Source organism: Salmo trutta, chromosome 22 (assembly GCF_901001165.1).
Source record: "Salmo trutta chromosome 22, fSalTru1.1, whole genome shotgun sequence".
Lineage (NCBI taxonomy): Eukaryota > Metazoa > Chordata > Actinopteri > Salmoniformes > Salmonidae > Salmo > Salmo trutta.
Genome location: NC_042978.1, coordinates 9,534,532 through 9,555,260, shown reverse-complemented (window position 1 = coordinate 9,555,260; position 20,729 = coordinate 9,534,532). Strand labels below are relative to the sequence as shown.

Sequence of the window (20,729 nt, the reverse complement as noted above, 5' to 3'; positions counted from 1 at the left end):
GTGGGTGTGTGTGTGTCTCGCTCTGTGTGTGTGGGTGTGTGTGTGTGTCTCGCTCTGTGTGTGTGTGTGTGTCTCGCTCTGTGTGTGTGGGTGTGTGTGTGTGTCTCGCTCTGTGTGTGTGGGTGTGTGTGTGTGTCTCGCTCTGTGTGTGTGGGTGTGTGTGTGTGTCTCGCTCTGTGTGTGTGTCTCGCTCTGTGTGTGTGGGTGTGTGTGTGTGTGTCAAGGTCACGAAGAGGGATGAGTTCACGATTAGTATTCTTATCCAAACCCCCCAGTCTATTAAAACTATCATAAATTAACTGTAAATTAACTATTTACATCATTGGATTCTAGGCATTCTTCCTAACTCACTGTCAACAAAGCATTTTAACACTAAAATAACTTGCAGGCCTTTGACCTTTTTGCTCTCTGCGGCAATGTGTTTTCTATTCAAAACTGAAATTGGTCCCCAAAATCAAACAGCTGACTGCGATGAAAGCCTCTACTGCCAACCGGACTCAAATATCAAATGGTTAGCAAAAAAGACAGGAAAAATAATGAGCACCCTATGCACAGCAGTGTCTCTAGACCCAGGTGCTGGTTTTGGCAGGAACAACTAGTCTGTAGGGAATAGTGTGCCATATTGGATGTGCCCATGGTACGTGTTGGAGATGCACAGATTATTCACAATCATAAGATCTTCACAGTGCCTGGAGAGTAAAAGTATTTCACTTCTCAACATGGTGTAATATTGTCATTCTGTGCAGAATGTGTCATTAACACACACAGACAGATGAGCCCAAACACCCACAAACTTGAGACCAATGGCGCAAACATTTTATAGACCCCATCCAGTCTTTTTAATTCCATTTTTTTTAAACCTTAAACAGTGATTTATTAGACATAGTTATTTCATGAAAATAACTCAAAATATATTTTTTATCATTTATTTCCCTGAACCTTCTTTTGCCATTGAAATGCTCAGTCTGATTGTGTGGGCGTATTGATAGATTTACATACACAGCCCTGATTGGCGGATAGGATGGAGCTTACCCCTTCAAAGTAGGAGGATGCATATGCAAATAAAAGGTGACTGGTCATTGGTCAGAATAATCAGATTGTGATGTCATGATCTGGTCCAAAAACTCCATCCCACCTGAACAGGCTGAACCCCCCCACAAAGTGTGGACACACCTACTCATTCCAGGGTTTTTTTCTTTTGTCTACGTTTAAGAATAATTGCGACGACATCACAACTATGAAATAACACATATGGAGTCATGTAGTAACCAAAAAAGTGTTAAACAAATCCAAATAGATTTTATATTTGAGATTCTTCTTCTTTGCCTTAATGACAGCTTTGCACACTCTTGGCATTCTCTCAACCAGCTTCACCTTAAATGCTTTTCCAAAAGTCTTGAAGGAGTTCCCACATATGCTGAGCACTTGTTGGCTGCTTTTCCTTCACTCTGGGGTCCAACTCATCCCAAACCATCTCAATTGGGTTGAGGTCGGGTGATTGTGGAGGCCAGTTCATCTGTGTGTTTTGGGTCGTTGTCCTGTTGAAAAACAAATGAAAATCCCACTAAGCGCAAACCAAATGGGATTGCGTATCGCTGCAGAGTCCTGTGATAGCCATGCTGGTTAAGTGTGCCTTGAATTCTAATAAATCAGTGTCACCAGCAAAGCACCCCCACACTATTACACCACCTCTTCCCTGCTTCATGGTGGGAACCACACATGCGGAGATCATCAGTTCACCTACTCTGCATCTCAAAAAGACACAGCGGTTGGAACCAAAAATCCCAAATTTGGACTCATCAGACCAGATTTTCACCAGTCTAATGTCCATTGCTCGTGTTTCTTGGCCCAAGTAAGTCTCTTATTATTATTGGTGTCCATTAGTAGTGGTTTCTTTGCAGCAATTTGACCATGAAGGCCTGATTCATGCAGTCTCCTCTGAAGAGTTGATGTTGAGATGTGTCTGTTACTTGAACTCTGAAGCATTTATTTGGGCTGCATTCTGAGGTGCAGGTAACTCTAATGAACTTGTTCTCTGCAGCAGAGGTAACTCTGGGTCTTCCTTTCCTGTGGCGGTCCTCATGAGAGCCAGTTTCACCATAGTGCTTTATGGTTTTTGCAACTGCACTTGAAGAAACTTTCCAAATTGACTGACCTTCATGTCTTAAAGTAATGATGGACTGTCATTTTTCTTTGCTTATTTGAGCTGTTCTCGCCATAATATGGACTTGGTCTTTTACCAAATAAGGCTATCTTCTGTATACCACCCATACCTTGTCACAACACAACTGATTGGCTCAAACACATTAAGAAGGAAAGAAATTCCACAATTTAACTTCTAACAAGGCACACCTGTTAATTGAAATTAATTCCAGGTGACTACCTCATGAAGCTGGTTGAGAGAATGTGAAGAGTGTGCAAAGCTGTCATCAAGGCAAAGGTTGGCTACTTTGAAGAATCTCAAATATATTTTGATCTGTTTAACACTTTTTTGGTTACTACATGATTCCATATGTGTTATTTCATAGTTTTGATGGCTTCACTATTATTCTACAATGTAGAAAATAGTTTTAAAAAATAACTCTGGAATGAGTAGGTGTGTCCAAACGTTTGACTGGTACTGTATATTTTTTGTGGAAAAATCACGTGTTTGACTGCACTGCCCCTTTAACATTTTCTGGTTTGTGATGAAGCTAGCCAACATGCGATTAGCATTAGCGGCTAATGTGATTTATTTTACCCACAACTTGCTAAGAACAGACAAACCTAGCTTTTGGCGGACAGTAAGATACACAAACTAATAGTATGATTATAGAGCACTTGTGAATTTATTTTAAGAAGCAAAGTGGAAAGCTGCATCATTGTCACCATCTGCAGCATTGCATCTGCACTGCAGCGTTGACCATGCAGACTGTGACTTGTGGTTGTGCAAAAAACTGGTCCCCTTGAGTGACTGGAGACGGGGCTTGGTGTGTGTGGAGGGAGAGAGACGACTCAATTAGAAAACGGAGTGAACTATGAAAACGGACACTGCACACGGCAGAGTGGCGTAACATATTTAACATTGAAATACCGTTATACAAGAAATTATAAACCCATCCATTTATCAATAGCGGTATATAGTTAAATAGGGTATACCGCCCAGCCCTACGATGGAAGTGGAGCACTGGACAGTGATGGAGGAGCCTCATTAACCAGTAGATGCAGACGTTGATAACCTGCCACTCTATCCCCGCTTTTCTCCCGCGCGTGCTTGCTCTCTCTCACCCTCCCTCTTCCACACCTCTCTCTCTCGCACTCTGACTGAAGTCTTAAACACAGCTACTATGCCACAGCTAAGTGTCGAACTAACGGGGACTGGCTTCTGTCAGACACTCCTTTTTCCTCCACTCCTTCTCTACACGGGATCATTCAAAGGTCCTTTTACCCAGCAGCCTCACTAAGGGCCTATTCAATCAAATATGGTCATGCCACTCAATTCCCCTTTTCCCTGTCATCTACACACACACTCACTCACTCACTCACTCTCTCTTTCGCCCTAGCCTTTTGGGGGCCTTAAGGCATTTTGTTGGATGTAGAGAAATGTTGTCGTTTTAAAGTTTGCTGCAATTCTAGACATTTGCCATGGTCGGTGAGAAGATTTTACAATTTTCAAACAAATTTCATGCAATTCTACACATTTTGCCATGGGGCGGAGAGAAGAATGTGCCATTTTTAATATATCTGAGTAACTAACAAAATCAAGGGGGGGGCCCTCTGTAATTCGCATGATTACCTCAAGTTTAGATAACTGGATAGACTATATCCAGCGAGACGAATTTACCAATCGAAAAAATGTTAAGTGGCATGGGCTAATTCAATGACTCTCGGTGACTGTCATAACTAGAGAAAAACTGTTGAAATTACACCTTGTGTATTCTACTATACTAACTGTCCCCCCGAAATCCACGGGATCCGTGTGTCTGTTGGATGAAGTTATGGATTTATATTTTCCACAGCCCAAGGCGTTGTCACTAAAACCACTGATACAGCCAGTTAACTGTTTTAAACCGCTCCTAATAAGACGTTCCAGCAACGTTTCTGACCAGAACCCTGCACCTCCATTGTCACGTTCCTCATTTTCTCTCTGTCCACATCTCCATCTTGCTACCTCTCTTAGGACTGAAGAGAGGCAGAGAAATGTCTTGTCTTCCCTTTCTCAACCCATCCAATTTCTTCCATGTATTCCTTTCTCTTTCCCCTGAGTTTCTCTCCTTTCTCCCCCCCTCAACCCATCCACAGTTACTATCTCAAAGGTCTCTTGTTCTTTTCACTCCTTCCCTCTCTCTTTTCCACTCCTACGCTCACATTCAACCCATCCATGTAGTAAGGTTTATCTCTTCCTCTTTTCCCTTGTCGTCGTCCCCCCCCTGACACTCAGAGTGATTCTCTCCCACCCATTCTTATCGGTTGGAATTTATGGACCTCTTTGGGCTTTTAATTACTCTTCTCACGACGTGTCTGGAATGTAAATCTTTCTCCCTCCCTGTATCTCTTGCTCTCTCCCTCCTTCCCTCTGTCTCATCCCCCCTCACTCTCTCCTTCCTCCTTATCTCTGTTTCCATCTCTCTCTCCGCAGTAAAAAAAAAAAAAAAGAAAATAAAAACATTGAGGGCCGCCTCAAAGGTCACAGATACCATGCCTCCTTGTCCTGTCACTCTCCTCTCTCTTTTCTCTCTCTTGCCCCCTTCATGTGTACTGTGTTTTTAATCAAAACAGGAGTGAAAAACTATGCTGGGCAGAAAGGAAAATAAAAAGGGAGGAGAGAAAAGGGGGGATATTTAAGCGTGCATCATGTCATAGGGCCTGACGGCATTATGAAAGGTGAAGAGTTTTGTGAGCAGGGTCATGAATCCCAGTCATCCATCAAAATGTTGGAATAATGTTGGCTTGTTATTGTCGGGAGGCCTAAATAACGTTGCGTTGTGGTTTGCGAAGCATCCATCCCATTTGTCTCAGCCAAATAACAACCCGTGTGAACCTGTTTGCTGAATGGACGATCGGGTGATGGGATAAATGAGTTGGACGGAGGAATCTGTGTGGCTTTTTCATGGTGTTGCAGCAGGACCAAATTACATTTTGAAAGTGTTCTCTCTGCCCTACTCTCACGCACACACAACATAGACGCACAGGTTTGTGTGTATCGAGTAATCAGTTACGACAATTGCAGTTACATGTCTTTTACTAGTGTATGTGTGAGAGAGTAGATGCTTGGCGTGTGCTTTTTAGTTGAAAAATGCCTCAAAACATTTGAAATTGAATGAAATGCTGCGCATGAGAAGTAACCATCTCTCTGCGGTTGGTTCGATTTTAAAGGGGCAATCAGAAGTGGAAACAAAAACAAAGCGGCCACCCCGCCCCTGGTACTGTGAAAAGCTGAGGGACGGGGGTGGAGAAATGTAACCACACTAAAAATTCATAGACCGAGATATGGATGCAAGGACTTACCATCCATGATATCAAAATTATAGTTTTAACCATATTTTCATGTGTGGGCAGAACTGAAAAAGCATGTGCGAGCAAGGAGGCCTACAAACCTGACTCAGTTACACCAGCTCTGTCAGGAGGAATGGGCCAAAATTCACCCAACGTATTGTGGGAAGCTTGTGGAAGGCTACCCGAAACGTTTGACCCAAATTAAACAATTTAAAGGCAATGCTACCAAATACTAATTGAGTGTATGTAAACTTCTGACCCACTGGGAATGTGATGAAGGAAATAAAAGCTGAAATAATTCTCTCTACTATTATTCTGACATTTCACATTGTTAAAATAAAGTGGTGGTCCTAACTGACCTAAGACAGGGAAGGAAGGATTAAATGTCAGGAATTGTGAAAAACTGAATGGATGTAGCAACTGCTGATTGTCCCTTTACAGGTGTTGCAGCAGGACCAAGTTTCCTTTGAAGATGTTCTCTCTGCCCTCTTTCTACACACACACACACACACACACACACACACACACACACACACACACATGCCCAGCGTACATGCGCAGGGCTGTTTGATCAGAAAGCAGAAGATTTGAATGTCTTTTTTTTTTTTTTTTTTGAAAGGCATCTGCCTTTGAGGGAAATCTAATCCTATCACGTAAGATGGGCATTCAGTATCTTCAACGGGACAGACAGCATCACCATCAAAAGTCAACAGACGTGATTAGTTTCCATGACATGTACACACACACACACACACACACACACACACACACACACACACACACACACACTGAAGGATTTCAGTCAGGACCTCTGCTCTCCCCTGCCTTAGCCGTTGACCGAGGGGGGAAAATAAGAAAGGATGAGAGAACACACAGGCCTGTGGTCCGCCCAGCCATCCCTTTACCCACGCTGGAGGATTACAGTAACCTGGTACCAGTGTAGATCTATCAGCTCTACAGCGGGACTCGGACACAGCCCTGGGGTACCCCAGAATGGGTTGATTTGGACAAAAAAAGCACATGCAGTGAGCCAAATAAATGCCTCCTTTTTGAGAAGATGGAATGCAATGGTAGCCTGCTCCCTGTTTGTGCTGTAATGTTAACTCCTTGCCATTCCAAACATGACATGTTTGGCATGCGATGGAGTAACATGATGACACAAACAGACTGGTACCCAGGCTAATGCAATGGTGCATCCAAAGCGAGTTTTGAATACTGCTGCAATAGGGATTATTGCGTTGCATGCAATTACTTTTCGCCCTTGGCGATCGAGATAAACTAGCTAGCATTATAAAACTGGAAAGCAAAGCTTAGACTTCTAGCTAGAGAGCAGAGATGAAAATGTTCCTCTGTGTAATGGAGGCAGCCCCGCGCCTCTTCAGAAAGTTGGGAGATATGGTAATTCTAATTGCACTCGTGTATAATGGAACAGGCCAGGGTATTCCACTGGCTGGACAGGTCAAATAGTCATCACAGTAAAGAGAAAGAAGAAACGTGTGTGTGTGTGTGTGTGTGCCGCCTACTGATGTGTGCGTCAAGAATTCAGTCAGGAGGGTTGCCTTTGAGACCTTTACTAGTGTGTGTAAGTCTAGATAAATGGTTTGCCGGTGTAATCTTTCCCCTCCAACTTTCTACAACACTGAAACACAGTATTAGAAATAACCACCTGCCTCTCTGCCCTCTCTCTCCCTCAGAGCGGATCAGGCTGCGCTACGGGGAGCTGTGCGGGGAGCTGCTGTGTGTGGAGCTGGACAAAGAGCGCCAGGGCCTGGGCCTGAGCCTGGCGGGCAACCGCGACCGCTCCTGCCTCAGCATCTTCGTGGTGGGCATCAGCCCCGGGGGCCCCGCTGCCAAAAACGGCAACATCCGTGTTGGGGACGAGCTGCTGGAGGTGAGGGGGGCCACACACACACACACACACACACACACACACACACACACACACACACACACACACACACCTATGCGAACTCACACATGCATATTCTCTCACACACGTGTGCGAAAAGACAGTCACAGACAGCCAATTGCAGGGGTTGATTAGGTGGACAAGGTAGTATAAGATGCCATGGTGGATAGTCTGCCCTTGTCCTTTCCCCTCTTGTTCTCTCTCTCTCTCCCCCGTCCCCTGCGCATACATTCTTTCATTTGTGATCGTCACAGCCCTTTCTCTCTCTCGCTCCCTCCCTCCCTGTAATAGTCTTATCCTGTTAAGCCCTTGAGGGAGAAAATGAAACGGCTCCATCACTGTCACTGTTGATGCCGAGACCAGTGCTCCTCTCAGGCCACAGAATCCATCACAACACATCAAAACGGCGTGTGTGTGTGTGTGTGTGTGTGTGTCTGCCTCAGAGACGCAAAAAAAGTGTGCCTCTATACTTTCTTATACTGTGTCTTGTTTCTCCACTTTTTTTAGTTTGTCTTTTCTCGCTCATCCGTCTCTCTTCCTTTCTGTCTTTCTGGGAAGATTCCGAAAAAGCATTTTGCTCTTGTTGCCTCCAATGAATGAAAACAACTTCTCCTTTTTGAGTGTGGGCCCACTACTAATGAATCTAAGCGGGGATTAGTCATGCAAAATAGATGCGATTAATTCTTCTGGTTGATTTAATTCTTGTGGTTTGATTAGAGTCGTTGCTGGGTTTGCGCTCTGGGACTGGCAGAGTAAGTGTCTAATGAATGCAGTGAATTCTGGAGCGTCTGTCGGTTTTCAAAACACGCTTGTCCGAGATGATCTTCCACGAACATCAACACTAACGTGGAAGAGCCTGAATTGGAACTGACATGTTGTCAGTTGACCTTTAGTCTGTTGTTGTGATCTTTTTCTTTTTTCGTTCCATCACGTCACGCTCTCCTCCCTCCATCAGCCCTCTCTGTTGTGCTAGCGCTGCTCATTACAACAATGTCACTGCCACCATGAAAAATGTTTGTTGACTGCCACAAGCAGCCACAGCGGAGGGAGGGAGACCCGACCCACTGCACACAGGCTGATGCGCGCGCATGCACACACACAGTCACAGGCTGATGCACACACACATGCAGTGCTTTCGGGAAAGTATTCAGACCCCTTGACTTTTTCCACATTTTGTTACGTTAGACTTATTCTAAAATGGATTACATTAAAACATATCGTCAGCAATCTACACACAATACCGCATAATGACAAAGTGAAAACAGGTTTTTAGAATGTATTCAGTGTAAAAATTAAACAGAAATACCTTATTTACATAAGTATTCAGACCGTTTCGCGATGCGACTCGAAATTGAACTCAGGTGCATCCTGTTTCCATTGATAATCCTTGATGTTTCTACAACCTGATTGGAGTCCACCTGTGGTAAATTCTATTGATTGGACATGATTTGGAGAGAAACACACCTGTCTATATAAGGTCCCAAAGTTGACAGTGTATGTCAGAGCAAAAACCAAACCAGGAGGTCAAAGGAATTGTCCGTAGAGTGCCGAGACAGGATTGTGTCGAGGAACAGATCTAGGGAAAGGTACAAAAAATGTTCTGCACGATTGAAGGTCCCCAAGAACACAGTGGCCTCCATCATTCTTAAATGGAAGAAGTTTGGAACCACCAAGACTCTTCCTAGAGCTGGCCACCCGGCCAAACTGAGCAATCGGGGGAGAAGGGCCTTGGTCAGGGAGGTGACCAAGAACCTGATGGTCACTGGCAGAGCTCGAGAGTTCCTCTGTGGAGATGGGAGAACATTCCAGAAGGACAACCATCTCTGCAGCACTCCACCAATCAGGCCTTTATGGTAGAGTGGCCAGACAGAAGCCACTCTTCAGTAAAAGGCACATGACAGCCCACTTGGAGTTTGCCAAAAGGCACCTAAAGGACTCTGACCATGAGAAACAAGATTTTCTGATCTGATGAAACCAAGATTGAACTCTTTGGCCTGAATGCCAATCGTCACGTCTGGAGGAAACCTGGCACTATCCCTACGGTGAAGCATGGTGGTGGCAGCATCATGGTGTGGGGATGTTTTTCAGCTGTAGGGACTGGGAGACTAGTCAGGATCGAGGGAAAGATGAACGGAGCAAAGTACAGAGAGATCCTTGATAACCTGCTCCAGAGCGCTGAGGACCTCAGACAGGGGTGAAGGTTCACCTTCCAACAGGACAACGACCCTAAGCACACAGCCAAGACAACGCAGGAGTGGCTTCGGGACGAGTCTCTGAATGTCCTTGAGTGGCCCAGCCAGGGCCCGGACTTGAGCCCGATCTAAAATATCTGGAGAGACCTGAAAATAGCTGTGCAGCAACGCTCCCCATCCAACCTGACAGAGCTTGAGAGGGTCTGCAGAGAAGAATGGGAGAAACTCCCCAAATGCAGGTGTGCCAAGCTTGTAGCGTCGTCAAGAAAGTACTGAGTAAAGGGTCTGAATACTTATGTAAATGTGATATTTCAGTAATTTTTTTATTTGAATAAATTAGCAACAATTTATAAAAAGTTTTTCCTTTGTCATTATGGGGTATTGTGTGTATATTGATGAAGAAAAAAAAATGATTTAATACATTTTAGAATAAGGCTGTAATGTAACAAAGTGTGGAAAAAGGTAAGGGGTCGAATACCTTCCGAAGGCAATGTACTATAAACACAGAGTAACACACACACACACACACACACACACACACACACACACAGTCACAGGCTGGTACACATTTTACACACACACACACACACACACACACACACACACACACACACACACACACACACACACACACACAGTCATAGGCAGATATACATGCATACACACACACACACACACACACACACACAGTCACAGGCTGGTACACATTTTACACACACACACACACAGTCATAAATGCAGACACACGCACGCACGTACACTGTTAATCACAGGCTGATCCACGTGCTCACACGCAAACACACACATACACACTCCCTCCCTCACTGATGAACACTGACACCCCACACTAAAACCCTCACAAACCGTGTGTCTGAGCCCATCTAAGCCCCAGTCAGGATATGTGCTGTTCCACCAAAGCAAGGTGTTGGGGCTGTGTGCTGGCCCATTCGTGTCTGCAGAGTGCTGAAATGCCTATCGATTTAACATTTGGAAGTAGCGGATACGACTAAATGTGCTCATTTGAGTAGCAGGCAGGTGTGGATTGTAGGGGGCTAGCAGGCAAGCTCAATTACCTTTCAGTAAAATCTGTCTCAATTAGGGGTGGGGGGAGGGTGTAAGTCGGTGTGGGTGTGTGCCCACATCAGTAATCATGTGCTAACGGCTGCTGCCACTAAACACTGTTGTCACACTTGGGCGGAAGCATCGTGCCTTCATTGTTGCCATCTCGAAGTGTACTGTGTGTGATATGTGTTTTGCTGCACACGTGTGTATTTGCTTACAGGGTGTATTTGTATATGCCTGTATGTGTTCATGCATGTTTGAGTCTTATGTTGCTATGTGTTTGTCAGAGAGAGAAATAACATTAAATCCATCCCTTCTTCCTGTTTATGATAAACACCTGGCTTGTGTTCATTATGCATCAAGGGAAGAAAACGGACTGAAACAGTGAGGGGCCAACCTGAACTTATTAATAAGAAATCTTCTGGTTTTTTTCTCTGTTGAAAACGTTTTGTTACGTTGTGCCATAATGAATATGACACGGATTGTAGTTCAACTCTCTCCTTCTCTCCTCCCCGTCAGATCAACAACCAGGTCCTGTATGGCCGCAGCCACCTCAACGCCTCAGCCATTATTAAGAGCGCCTCGTCCAAGGTCAAGATTATCCTCATCAGGTAAGGCTAGTCAGCCGACCCTGCGACCAAGGGCGTCAACGCCTTCTTCAAAAGGAGGGGACACCGAAAACCCAAAGTTATTTTGTTCGTTAAATCAGACAAGATGCACTTAGGCTACCCTGAGCACAGTCAACACAAATATATTTTATAGGTAGGCTAAGAATATCATGAAATAACAGAATAAAATGGAATCGCTGTCAAATAAAAAAACGGTTCCATTTTGAAACAGCCCAAGGCAAGCCCTTGCTTTTTAAATCCACGTTTCATCTCTTTCCTCCCCTCACTCCACATTTGTTAGGGAGCAGGCGTTAGGATCATACATTGAGAGTATCTTCATCATGTTACCGATGCAAAATAACAGCAATCCTATGGGCTTTACGCGATCGAGCAAAAACAACGGCCTACACTTGATCTAAGGCTACATTAACCTATTGCACGCTAAATGTTTCTGATCAGTGATAGGTTTGCAAACAAATAGATGAGCTATACCACTTCCTCTTATTTGCCCTGCCAGAGAATTAATCAAATATACAGACGGAGATTCAGTGAAACAAAATTGCATTGATTGATTAAGACAAGAAATAGGCATTTGGTCGGGAGTAGCCCTTGGCTAATACGTGACTGCGAGTCAAGAGGAAAATAATCCACTTGGTAAGCTATATAACATGCTGGCAACATTTTTGCCACTGAACAGTCTCCATGTACAGTGCCTTCGGGGAAAGTATTCAGATCCCTTGACTTTTCCCAGCCTTATTCTAAAATTGATTCAATAAAATTTTCCCTCAGTAATCTACACACAATACCCCATAATGACAAAGGGAAAAACAGGTGTATTGAAAGTAAAAAACAGAAATACCTTATTTACTGAAGTATTCAGACCCTTTACTAGGAGACTTGAAATTGAGCTCAGGTGCATCCTGTTTCCATTGATAATCCTTGAGATGTTTCTACGTCTTGATTGGAGTCCACCTGTGGTAAATTAAATTGATTGGACATGATTTGGAAAGGCCCACACCTGTCTATATAAGGTCCCACAGTTGACAGTGCATGTCAGAGCAAATACCAAGCCACGAGGTCGACGGAATTGTCTGTAGAGCGCTAAGGCAAGATTGTGTCGAGACACAGATCTGGGGAAGGGTACCAAAACATTTCTGCAGCATTGAAGGTCCCCAAGAACACAGTGGCCTCCATCATTCTTAAATGGAAGAAGTTTGGAACCACCAAGAGCTGGCCACCCGGCCAAACTGAACAATCGGGGAGAAGGGCCTTGGCCAGGGAGGTGACCAAGAACCCAATGGTCACTCTGACAGGCTTTGGGACACGTCTCTGAATGTCCTTGAGTGGCCCGGACTAGAACCCAATCGAACATCTCTGAATATTCGACCTGAAAATATCAATATTTTTTATTTTTAATACATTTGCAAAAATGTAAGTTTTTGCTTTGTCATTATGGGGTATTATGTGTAGATTGATGAGAGAAAAAAAAATGATTTAATCCATTTTAGAATAAGGCTGTAACGTACCCAAATGTGGAAAAAGTCAAGGGGTCTGAATACTGTTCAAATGCACTGTAGTTATCGTACTACATTGTCCATGTACTTTTTGGCTTGCCATAACAGGCTAAGCCTCGCCACTCCATTCAAGAAAAGCAGCCATAGTTCAGCATTTCTTCATTTTTTTTTACAGTTTAACTCCCACAAGCATTCCAGCACAGGCTTCTTCTTGCGACAGGGATGAAGGAGTTCATTTTGTGCTTGACCACCTTAACAAGACGCCTTGTGACGCAGCTGGAGGACAATTGGAAGTCACTCCGACGTACCGTTGTACAACACAAAAGTACTGAACACGTGATGTTTTATATGTACATTGCTCTCTAAATGGAGGCATGGCTCAATGGACCAAAAAAAAATCTAAGATAAATTGCTTTCTCTTGAAATAAACGTGTAATTCTATTGACGATAACCTTTACTGCAGCGGCAAGGGTTACAAGGGGGATCGAAATGCGATCGTTTTGAGGCAGTTAGCTGAGGTAAAAAATTACACCCCAATTGTTTCTGCTTACAAATCTGAGGTACCTGTATGTTGAGTAATCATTTGAATTAAATGGAGGAGGGAGAATGCCTACATTTTACTCCACAACCGCTGTTTATGCTCCCTTTGAGCGAGTTAGCAAAGGGATGCTATTTTGGTACCATCCTTTCTCAGTGTACAAGCTGTCGAATACGGGGGGCGAACAGTACTAGAGGACAGTTGTACTTCTTTTCCTCCTCCGCAGTCGTGCCAAATACCCCTCCGCTCTATAGAAATAAGATATTGTAACCTTCAGTGGGACGTTCTTAGAACCATTTTAACATTTGAAGGCTATTTTCTCCCTCAGCCAACGTTGACAGAATGCATATGTTACGCTCTGACAAGACCATTAGGCTGGTGGCACCATCGCTCCCCGTCGTCTATGGCCACCATTACCCAAGGAAGGCAAATGAACCCCACGCACGACGACAACAACCTCTGTGTAATTTTGGGGATTTGTGTCTTATCGGATCATGTGGGAGGGAGGTAGGGAGAGGATGAGGGAGGCGGAGAGAATGAGGAAAGGAGAGAGGGAGAAGTGGAGTCTCATTAACTGGGCTTCAATACCATCCACTCAAACACCAGCTATGAAGCCAGCCACTGACCTTCTACATCCTAAATAGCACCCTATGTTCTATATAGTGCACTACTTTTGACCAGGGTCCACAGGGCTCCATATAGGGAATAGGGTGACATTTGAGACGCAGCAACTGACTGCACTCGCTCGGTTCAGTCTTATTACTCATTATTTCTTGCTCTACCGCTCCTTCTCTCCCACTCTACTGCTCCCTCTCTCCTTCTCTCCACCTCTACTGCTCCCTCTCTCCTTCTCTCCTGCTCCCTCTCTCCTTCTCTCCCACTCTACCACTCACACTCTCCCGCTCTATCTCCCGCTGTACCTCACACTCTACCGCTCCCTCTCTCCCGCTGTACCTCACACTCTACCGCTCCCTCTCTCCCGCTGTACCTCACACTCTACCGCTCCCTCTCTCCCGCTGTACCTCACACTCTACCGCTCCCTCTCTCCCGCTGTACCTCACACTCTACCGCTCCCTCTCTCCCGCTGTACCTCACGCTCTACCGCTCCCTCTCTCCCGCTGTACCTCACTGTACCTCTCTCTCCCGCTGTACCTCACTCTACCGCTCTACCTCACACTCTGCTGCTCCGTCTCTCCCGCTCTACCTCACGCTCTGCCGCTCCCTCTCTCCCGCTCTACCTCACGCTCTGCCGCTCCCTCTCTACCTCACGCTCTGCCGCTCCCGCTCTACCTCACGCTCTGCCGCTCCCGCTCTACCTCACGCTCTGCCGCTCCCGCTCTACCTCACGCTCTGCCGCTCCCGCTCTACCTCACGCTCTGCCGCTCGCTCTACCTCACGCTCTGCCGCTCCCGCTCTACCTCACGCTCTGCCGCTCCCGCTCTACCTCACGCTCTGCCGCTCCCGCTCTACCTCACGCTCTGCCGCTCCCTCTCTACCTCACGCTCTGCCGCTCCCTCTCTACCTCACGCTCTGCCGCTCCCTCTCTACCTCACGCTCTGCCGCTCCCGCTCTACCTCACGCTCTGCCGCTCCCGCTCTACCTCACGCTCTACCTCTCCCGCTCTACCTCACGCTCTGCCGCTCCCTCTCTACCTCACGCTCTACCTCTCCCACTCTACCTCACGCTCTGCCGCTCCCTCTCTCCCGCTCTACCTCACACTTTACCTTTCCCACTCTACCTCACACTCTACCTCCCGCTATTTCTTTTTGCTCTCTCACTTTACCTGTCTTTCTTCCTCCCTCTCACCATAGCCGTCTCCCGCTCTCAAACCTTCTCTCTTGTCTTAATCGCTGTTGCAAACTCTTTCTCCATCCCTCTCTTTACATGTTTCATATCCCCCCCCCCACCCCTGTCACTGCTGCCTGTCTAGTGCCTAATCATCTCTCTGGGGAGCGAGGAGCACACAGAGCACGACGGCGACGCAGCACTTAATTTCCTCCCCATGCCACGCGCCGCTTCCTGCCATCCTTAAGTCCCTGTAATTGAACACAGTGGGCCGGAGCCCAATCACCTGTGTTCTCCACACATATTAAAACATACTGAAGGGAGAGAGGGAGGCCTAGGATGGCGTCTAGGGCCCATATCCATAAAGAATCTCAGAGTAGGAGTGCTGGTCCCCCCTGTCTGTCATTTTATTCAATATGCTTTAAAAGGCAAACGTGATCCACACTCTGCGACGCGTTGTGAATACGGGCCAAGGGAAGAGTGCATAAGCAGGCCATTATGACGGCTGTCAAAATGTGAACGACAGACATGGCATCAGTGAGCAGCACAGCCATTATTTCTGAGCTGCTGACGGGGAAAAGGCTGCGGAAAAGATAACAACATGCTGATTTATGCATCGGTTCTCTGTTGAGGTGTCTGGCCGCTAGTCAGCCTCTTTGGCTGACACCTAAAACGTCATGTATAGCAAGCACGGAATCAGTGTTTAAGGTGTCCTTTTGTATTCCACGGAATTGACACGTCCATGATGACACTTCATGGAACACGGCAGTGCTGTCATTTTGAGCTTGTGGTTATCGGCGCAGCTTTCAGCCGCGTCTGTTAAGTTATGCGTCTCGTGCCAATGGTAGAGTCAAATAATGGGTTTTACTCTAAGATAAGTCCGTGTCTCAAATGACACCCTATTCCATATGTGTTGACACTCCGGAGTTCCAATTCGGTGATTGTTTGCTAGCGGAGGACTATTTGTGTAACCTTTATTTAACCTTTATTTAACCAGGCAAGTCAGTTAAGAACAAATTCTTATTTACAATGATGGCCTAACCCGGCCAAACCCGGACGACCCTGGGCCAGTTGTGCGCCGCCCTATGGGACTCCCAATCACAGCCGGCTGTGGTACAGCCTGGAATCGAACCAGGGTCTGTAATGACGCCGCTAGCACTGAGATGCAGTGCCTTAGACCGCTGCGCCACCCGGGAGCCCCACTCAGTTATGCTTAGCAAACAAATCTCAATTATGCACAAACTTATGGGGAAAACGCAAATGGGAATTTTCTCATTCTCCACTCCTATGCTAGGACTCTGCTCGGGGCTAATGGATGTTTCCCTGCCTTGTCATCTGTCCCTATCCGAATGGCCCGTGCTACCTGGAACTTGCCTGCCAAGGAAGTCGTCTCCATCTGCTTCTCCTCCATCCTGTCGTGGAGTAGACAGAGAACAGCAGTAAGAGTGTTTCGATCAGCGCTGGTCCCATGTCACAAGTCGTGGAAACCGAAGGCAGCGGCATGCTGCTAAGCAGACTGGAGGGTCTGCGAGAGGTTTGGAGCAGATTGACATAGTGCCTTCGGAAAATATTCAGACCCCTTGACTTTTTCAACATTTTGTTACGTTACAGTCTTATTCTAAAATGGATTATATAAAAAATGTCCTCCTCAATCTACGCACAATACCCCATAATGACGAAACAAAAACAGGTTTTTAGAAATGTTTACAAATGTATTAAAAATAAAAAACAGAATGACCTAATTTACATAACTATTCAGACCCTTTTCTATGAGACTCGGAATTGAAATTGAGGGTGCATCCTGTTTCCATTGACCATCCTTGAGATGTTTCTACAACTTGATTGGAGTCCACCTGTGGTAAATTCAATTGATTGGACAGGATTGTGTCAAGGCACAGATCTGGGGAAGCGTACCAAAAAGATTCTGCTGCATTGAAGGTCCCCAAGAACACAGTGGCCTCCATCATTCATAAACGGAAGTAAATAGGGTGCCATTTGGGATGCAGACATATTGTCGCTGTCAGACCCACCCAGGTCTCAAGTGCAAGAGCTCAAGTTACCGAGGTAGAGCGAACAGGAAGGGATTGCTTGGTCATACTGTTGACATTTAGAGGACTTTGTCCTTCAGTGTCCCTGAACAATGTTGATCTGTCATAAACATGAGGAGAGTGGACACAGATCTCAATGAATCACACGGATGCATGCGCATGCGCATACACACACAAACATACACAATTAAGTTCATAGGGATTTTCCAGCCTCGTCAGATGTCTGGTTTTCAGATTTATTGAAATTCACTTTTTTCTATCCCACTGGTCGTGTGCACTCTGCTGTCCAGCATTCAGCGTTTTGTTTTCCTCCGTTTGTCTGGGGGAAAATCCAGGTTTCACAGTAGCTGTGATTAGATTTGCAGCCAATTCACAGTAGGAGCAGAATAGGTCAGTACGTGCTCAGGGGTTTGGTGACACACTCCTTAAAAAGGTTGGTGGGAGGGGTGGCTCGAAAAATGCTATATTGAGTCAAAGTTCGTTTGGCAATGAGCGGTGGGACGTCGAAAGGATAGGGCGCCTCGTAGCCATGTCGCCATGGAAACATCAGCTGGCGCCGGCCAGGCTGCAGACAGGAAGAAAAAGGTCCGACTAGGAACGCAAATGGTAAAGTGTCAGCCCGCCCAGCGCCCGTTCGCTTACCCAGCCTCGCATTGGAGTGAGTTAGTGCTGTGACGCCAGTGAGCGTGTTCGTTTACGCAACACGTTCTACGACTTTGTCAGCTTACCATGGATGGGCCACATTTTCTCATTTTAGTTGTGGGAGAACAGGGATGTGTGGGGATAAGGCAACACAAGAAACAGTGATTGATTGATTGATTGATTGATTGATTGATTGATTCATTCATAAATTCCCACTGTCCCTACAACCCTTGGTGGGAGAGGGGACAAAAGCATTAACTGTAATTGGAAAAGGGTCACTTACTGGGCGTAGAGCATAACAGTGGAGAGAGGGAGGAAAAGAGTGGGGGAGAGGGAGGTAGATAAATGGCGTGAGAGAGGCGAAGGAAAGACTGGAGTATCGAGAGAGAGCGGGGAGAGGGATAGAGGGTGGCGAAGACGGTGAAAGAAGGGAGTAGGGAGAGAGGAGGGTACCTGTACACCTGAAGCAGGGGAACCACCACACAACCACTTGAGGGTTGAACAGGAAGGATAACGGGATATCCTCACTGACTGCTGTTCTGGGCTAGCTGAGGACCCTCCTTGTGGATTTGAGAAGCCAGAAGCTCCTGCTTTTCTTGGCTGTGTCTGACCATCTGTCTTTTCTAAGAGCGGAGAGGACAAAGTGAAGATATACCCCGGGACAGATTTATGAGCGCACCCCCACCGGTTTTGACTGAAACCAGATAGAAGGGGAGATTACAAGAGAGGAGATGAGAGGACGGTAGAGAAATTAAAGGGACTAGAACAGCGGTCAAGAGAAGGTCCAAAGACAAGTATCCTCATCATCCTCTTCTTTATCTCAGTGGGTCTCTAACCTATGCATACTGAACCACCCATTAGACTGACAGTTGATGACCTCTTTGACGCTGCCTCCAGTGACCCTATCACACGACAGAAGGAACTATCCTATAGGACGACACCGGAAGAAATGCCTGCACTCACTCTCTTCTGCTGCACATGGTGAACCACTTTTACCTCTCAACAGTCCGTAGCACCTGCTGGCCCTATTTCGCTCCCTCCCCGTTGGCCCTAATCCCTACATTGTTGCCGTTCTTAATGCTCTGCATGGGTATAAGCAGTGTAGGAGGTTGATCGTCCACCACATTGCTTCCACCTTACAGACATAGGGCCATGGTGAAGGGGTACGGAGCAAATTGGAACTGGCTGTCTCTCTTTTTACTTTACCCCGTTAGTTTCTATTACCATAAATACACACGAAGACACAGATGGTTAGACTACGTAGAAAAGTTAATAAATCAAGCAACTCATGTCAATTACCCCGTGGGCTTTTTGCGTATGTCTCGCGAATCCATGAAGGCGTCTCCTCTGCCATCTGCAGACCATTAGTAACCTGAATGCTTATTGTCGTATCCACTCGGAGCCATTTGCATACAATAGGGAGTGATTGTTGACTCGTCTTCTCCTCCCTCATTCCGTGTCTCTCCGGCACTCACCTGGGGGGGGCTCTGTCATATCTGTCGGCTTTGATATTTTCCGTGTCCTCGTCTCGCTGTAGTCCCCAGAGGTGGCGTGAACAAACGCGTCACCTAACTGTTTTGTTTCCCTTGTTTGCTGTTCCACGTGTGCACACAATTTCAACAGCTGTCTTTGAAAAGTGCGCGGACTGGTGACAGCAGTGGGATCCACATGCACTGGCTGCAGCGGTGGAGCCTTTTTTCCCCCCCGAGAGCACATCAATGACTGGCTTCGTCAGCTGCCGCCGGGGGATTCCGTTACCGCACAAACGGAGAGGGAATGAAAGAGGTTTGAACAAAAGGAAAGACAAAAGATATGCAAAATAGGTCCATTGTAGGCGGTGAGGAAAGGAAGACGTAAAACAACTGGAGAACGCTGGCCTGTGGAGGGATACATATTTGTGTTGCCGATTTTCTTTTCTTTTTTCCCCCCCCCCTGAAGTGACTGACTTGAATTTCATAGCACATTGACCGTAATTATAGAACTTCCTCAACTAATTATCTTTGCTATTGGTAACCGATACAGGGTAATCGTTATCAATATAGATGGGTTGAATACGTCTACCCTAAACGGATTATTACACCAATTTGTGTCAAGCCATTGTTTTCAATGGAGACCATTCTCTTCAGAGTAAGAGTGAGCATAAAGTCTACTCTGACCATGCCGTGTTGAGCATGCGTGTTGTACGGGGGTTGTGTTGGGCTCAGGTGGCGCTATCGCAGCCGTTGAGTCCAAAATCGCCTGATGTGAGAGATGATTCATATCTAGCCTGGTTGGCCCTCTCAATCCCAAACCGAGCATTACTCTGGCTATCTCCATCCTAGCTTCCATTTGTCCCCTGCAGATGTTACCATAATCACAACCTCAACCCCCCCCCCCCCTCCCCCAGGCACTTCTGTAAATCTGAAAGGATTGGATATGTATAAGCATGTAGTCCAACATGTCTAAATGCTAATTCGGTGTCCACAGTTGCAGAGGTGGCGGTCCATTGTGACATACTGTATCTACGCGGCTCTGAGACCACCGTCCCAACCGTGCACCTCCCCAAAATTACCAACCAAATTTCCCAGCCTAAGCGGCTTCTATTCATTTGGATTTGAATTGCTCGAGCCACGCTGAGATTCTGAGAAGGTATAAAAGCCAACAGTCCCAACGTTCTAGAACACGGCTGTGCGGATGCGTACACATTTTGAACTCCTCTAACTGGCACTTTAGTCATCATTCAAGTTGTCCATTTTGAACTGGGCCTGTGGCCAGCTGTGTGTGCCGGAGTCGTATTCACTAGGCGCAGAATGGAAGAAAAACGGACTGAAACGGGGAAGAACTAACCAAACGTCCAATAAGAAAGTCTTCTGTTTTTTTTCTTTGCTACAGTATGAATAATGAATAGGACCCTAGCTTCCTTTCCCATTGAGCTTCCTTTATACGTTTCCCTAAGGTCAGGGGGATATTGATCTTG

General features: G+C 46.1%; 1 protein-coding gene across 1 annotated transcript in view; it reads left to right on the top strand.

Moving 5' to 3' along the window:
- LOC115158033 (inaD-like protein) overlaps positions 1-20,729 on the top strand; it is a gene marked incomplete in the record, with an annotated part of 141,832 nt that overhangs the window by 101,681 nt on the left and 19,422 nt on the right. Inside the window, 2 exon segments of the mRNA XM_029706495.1 lie at positions 7,170-7,366; positions 11,158-11,249. Coding sequence (XP_029562355.1) covers positions 7,170-7,366; positions 11,158-11,249 — 289 coding nt within the window.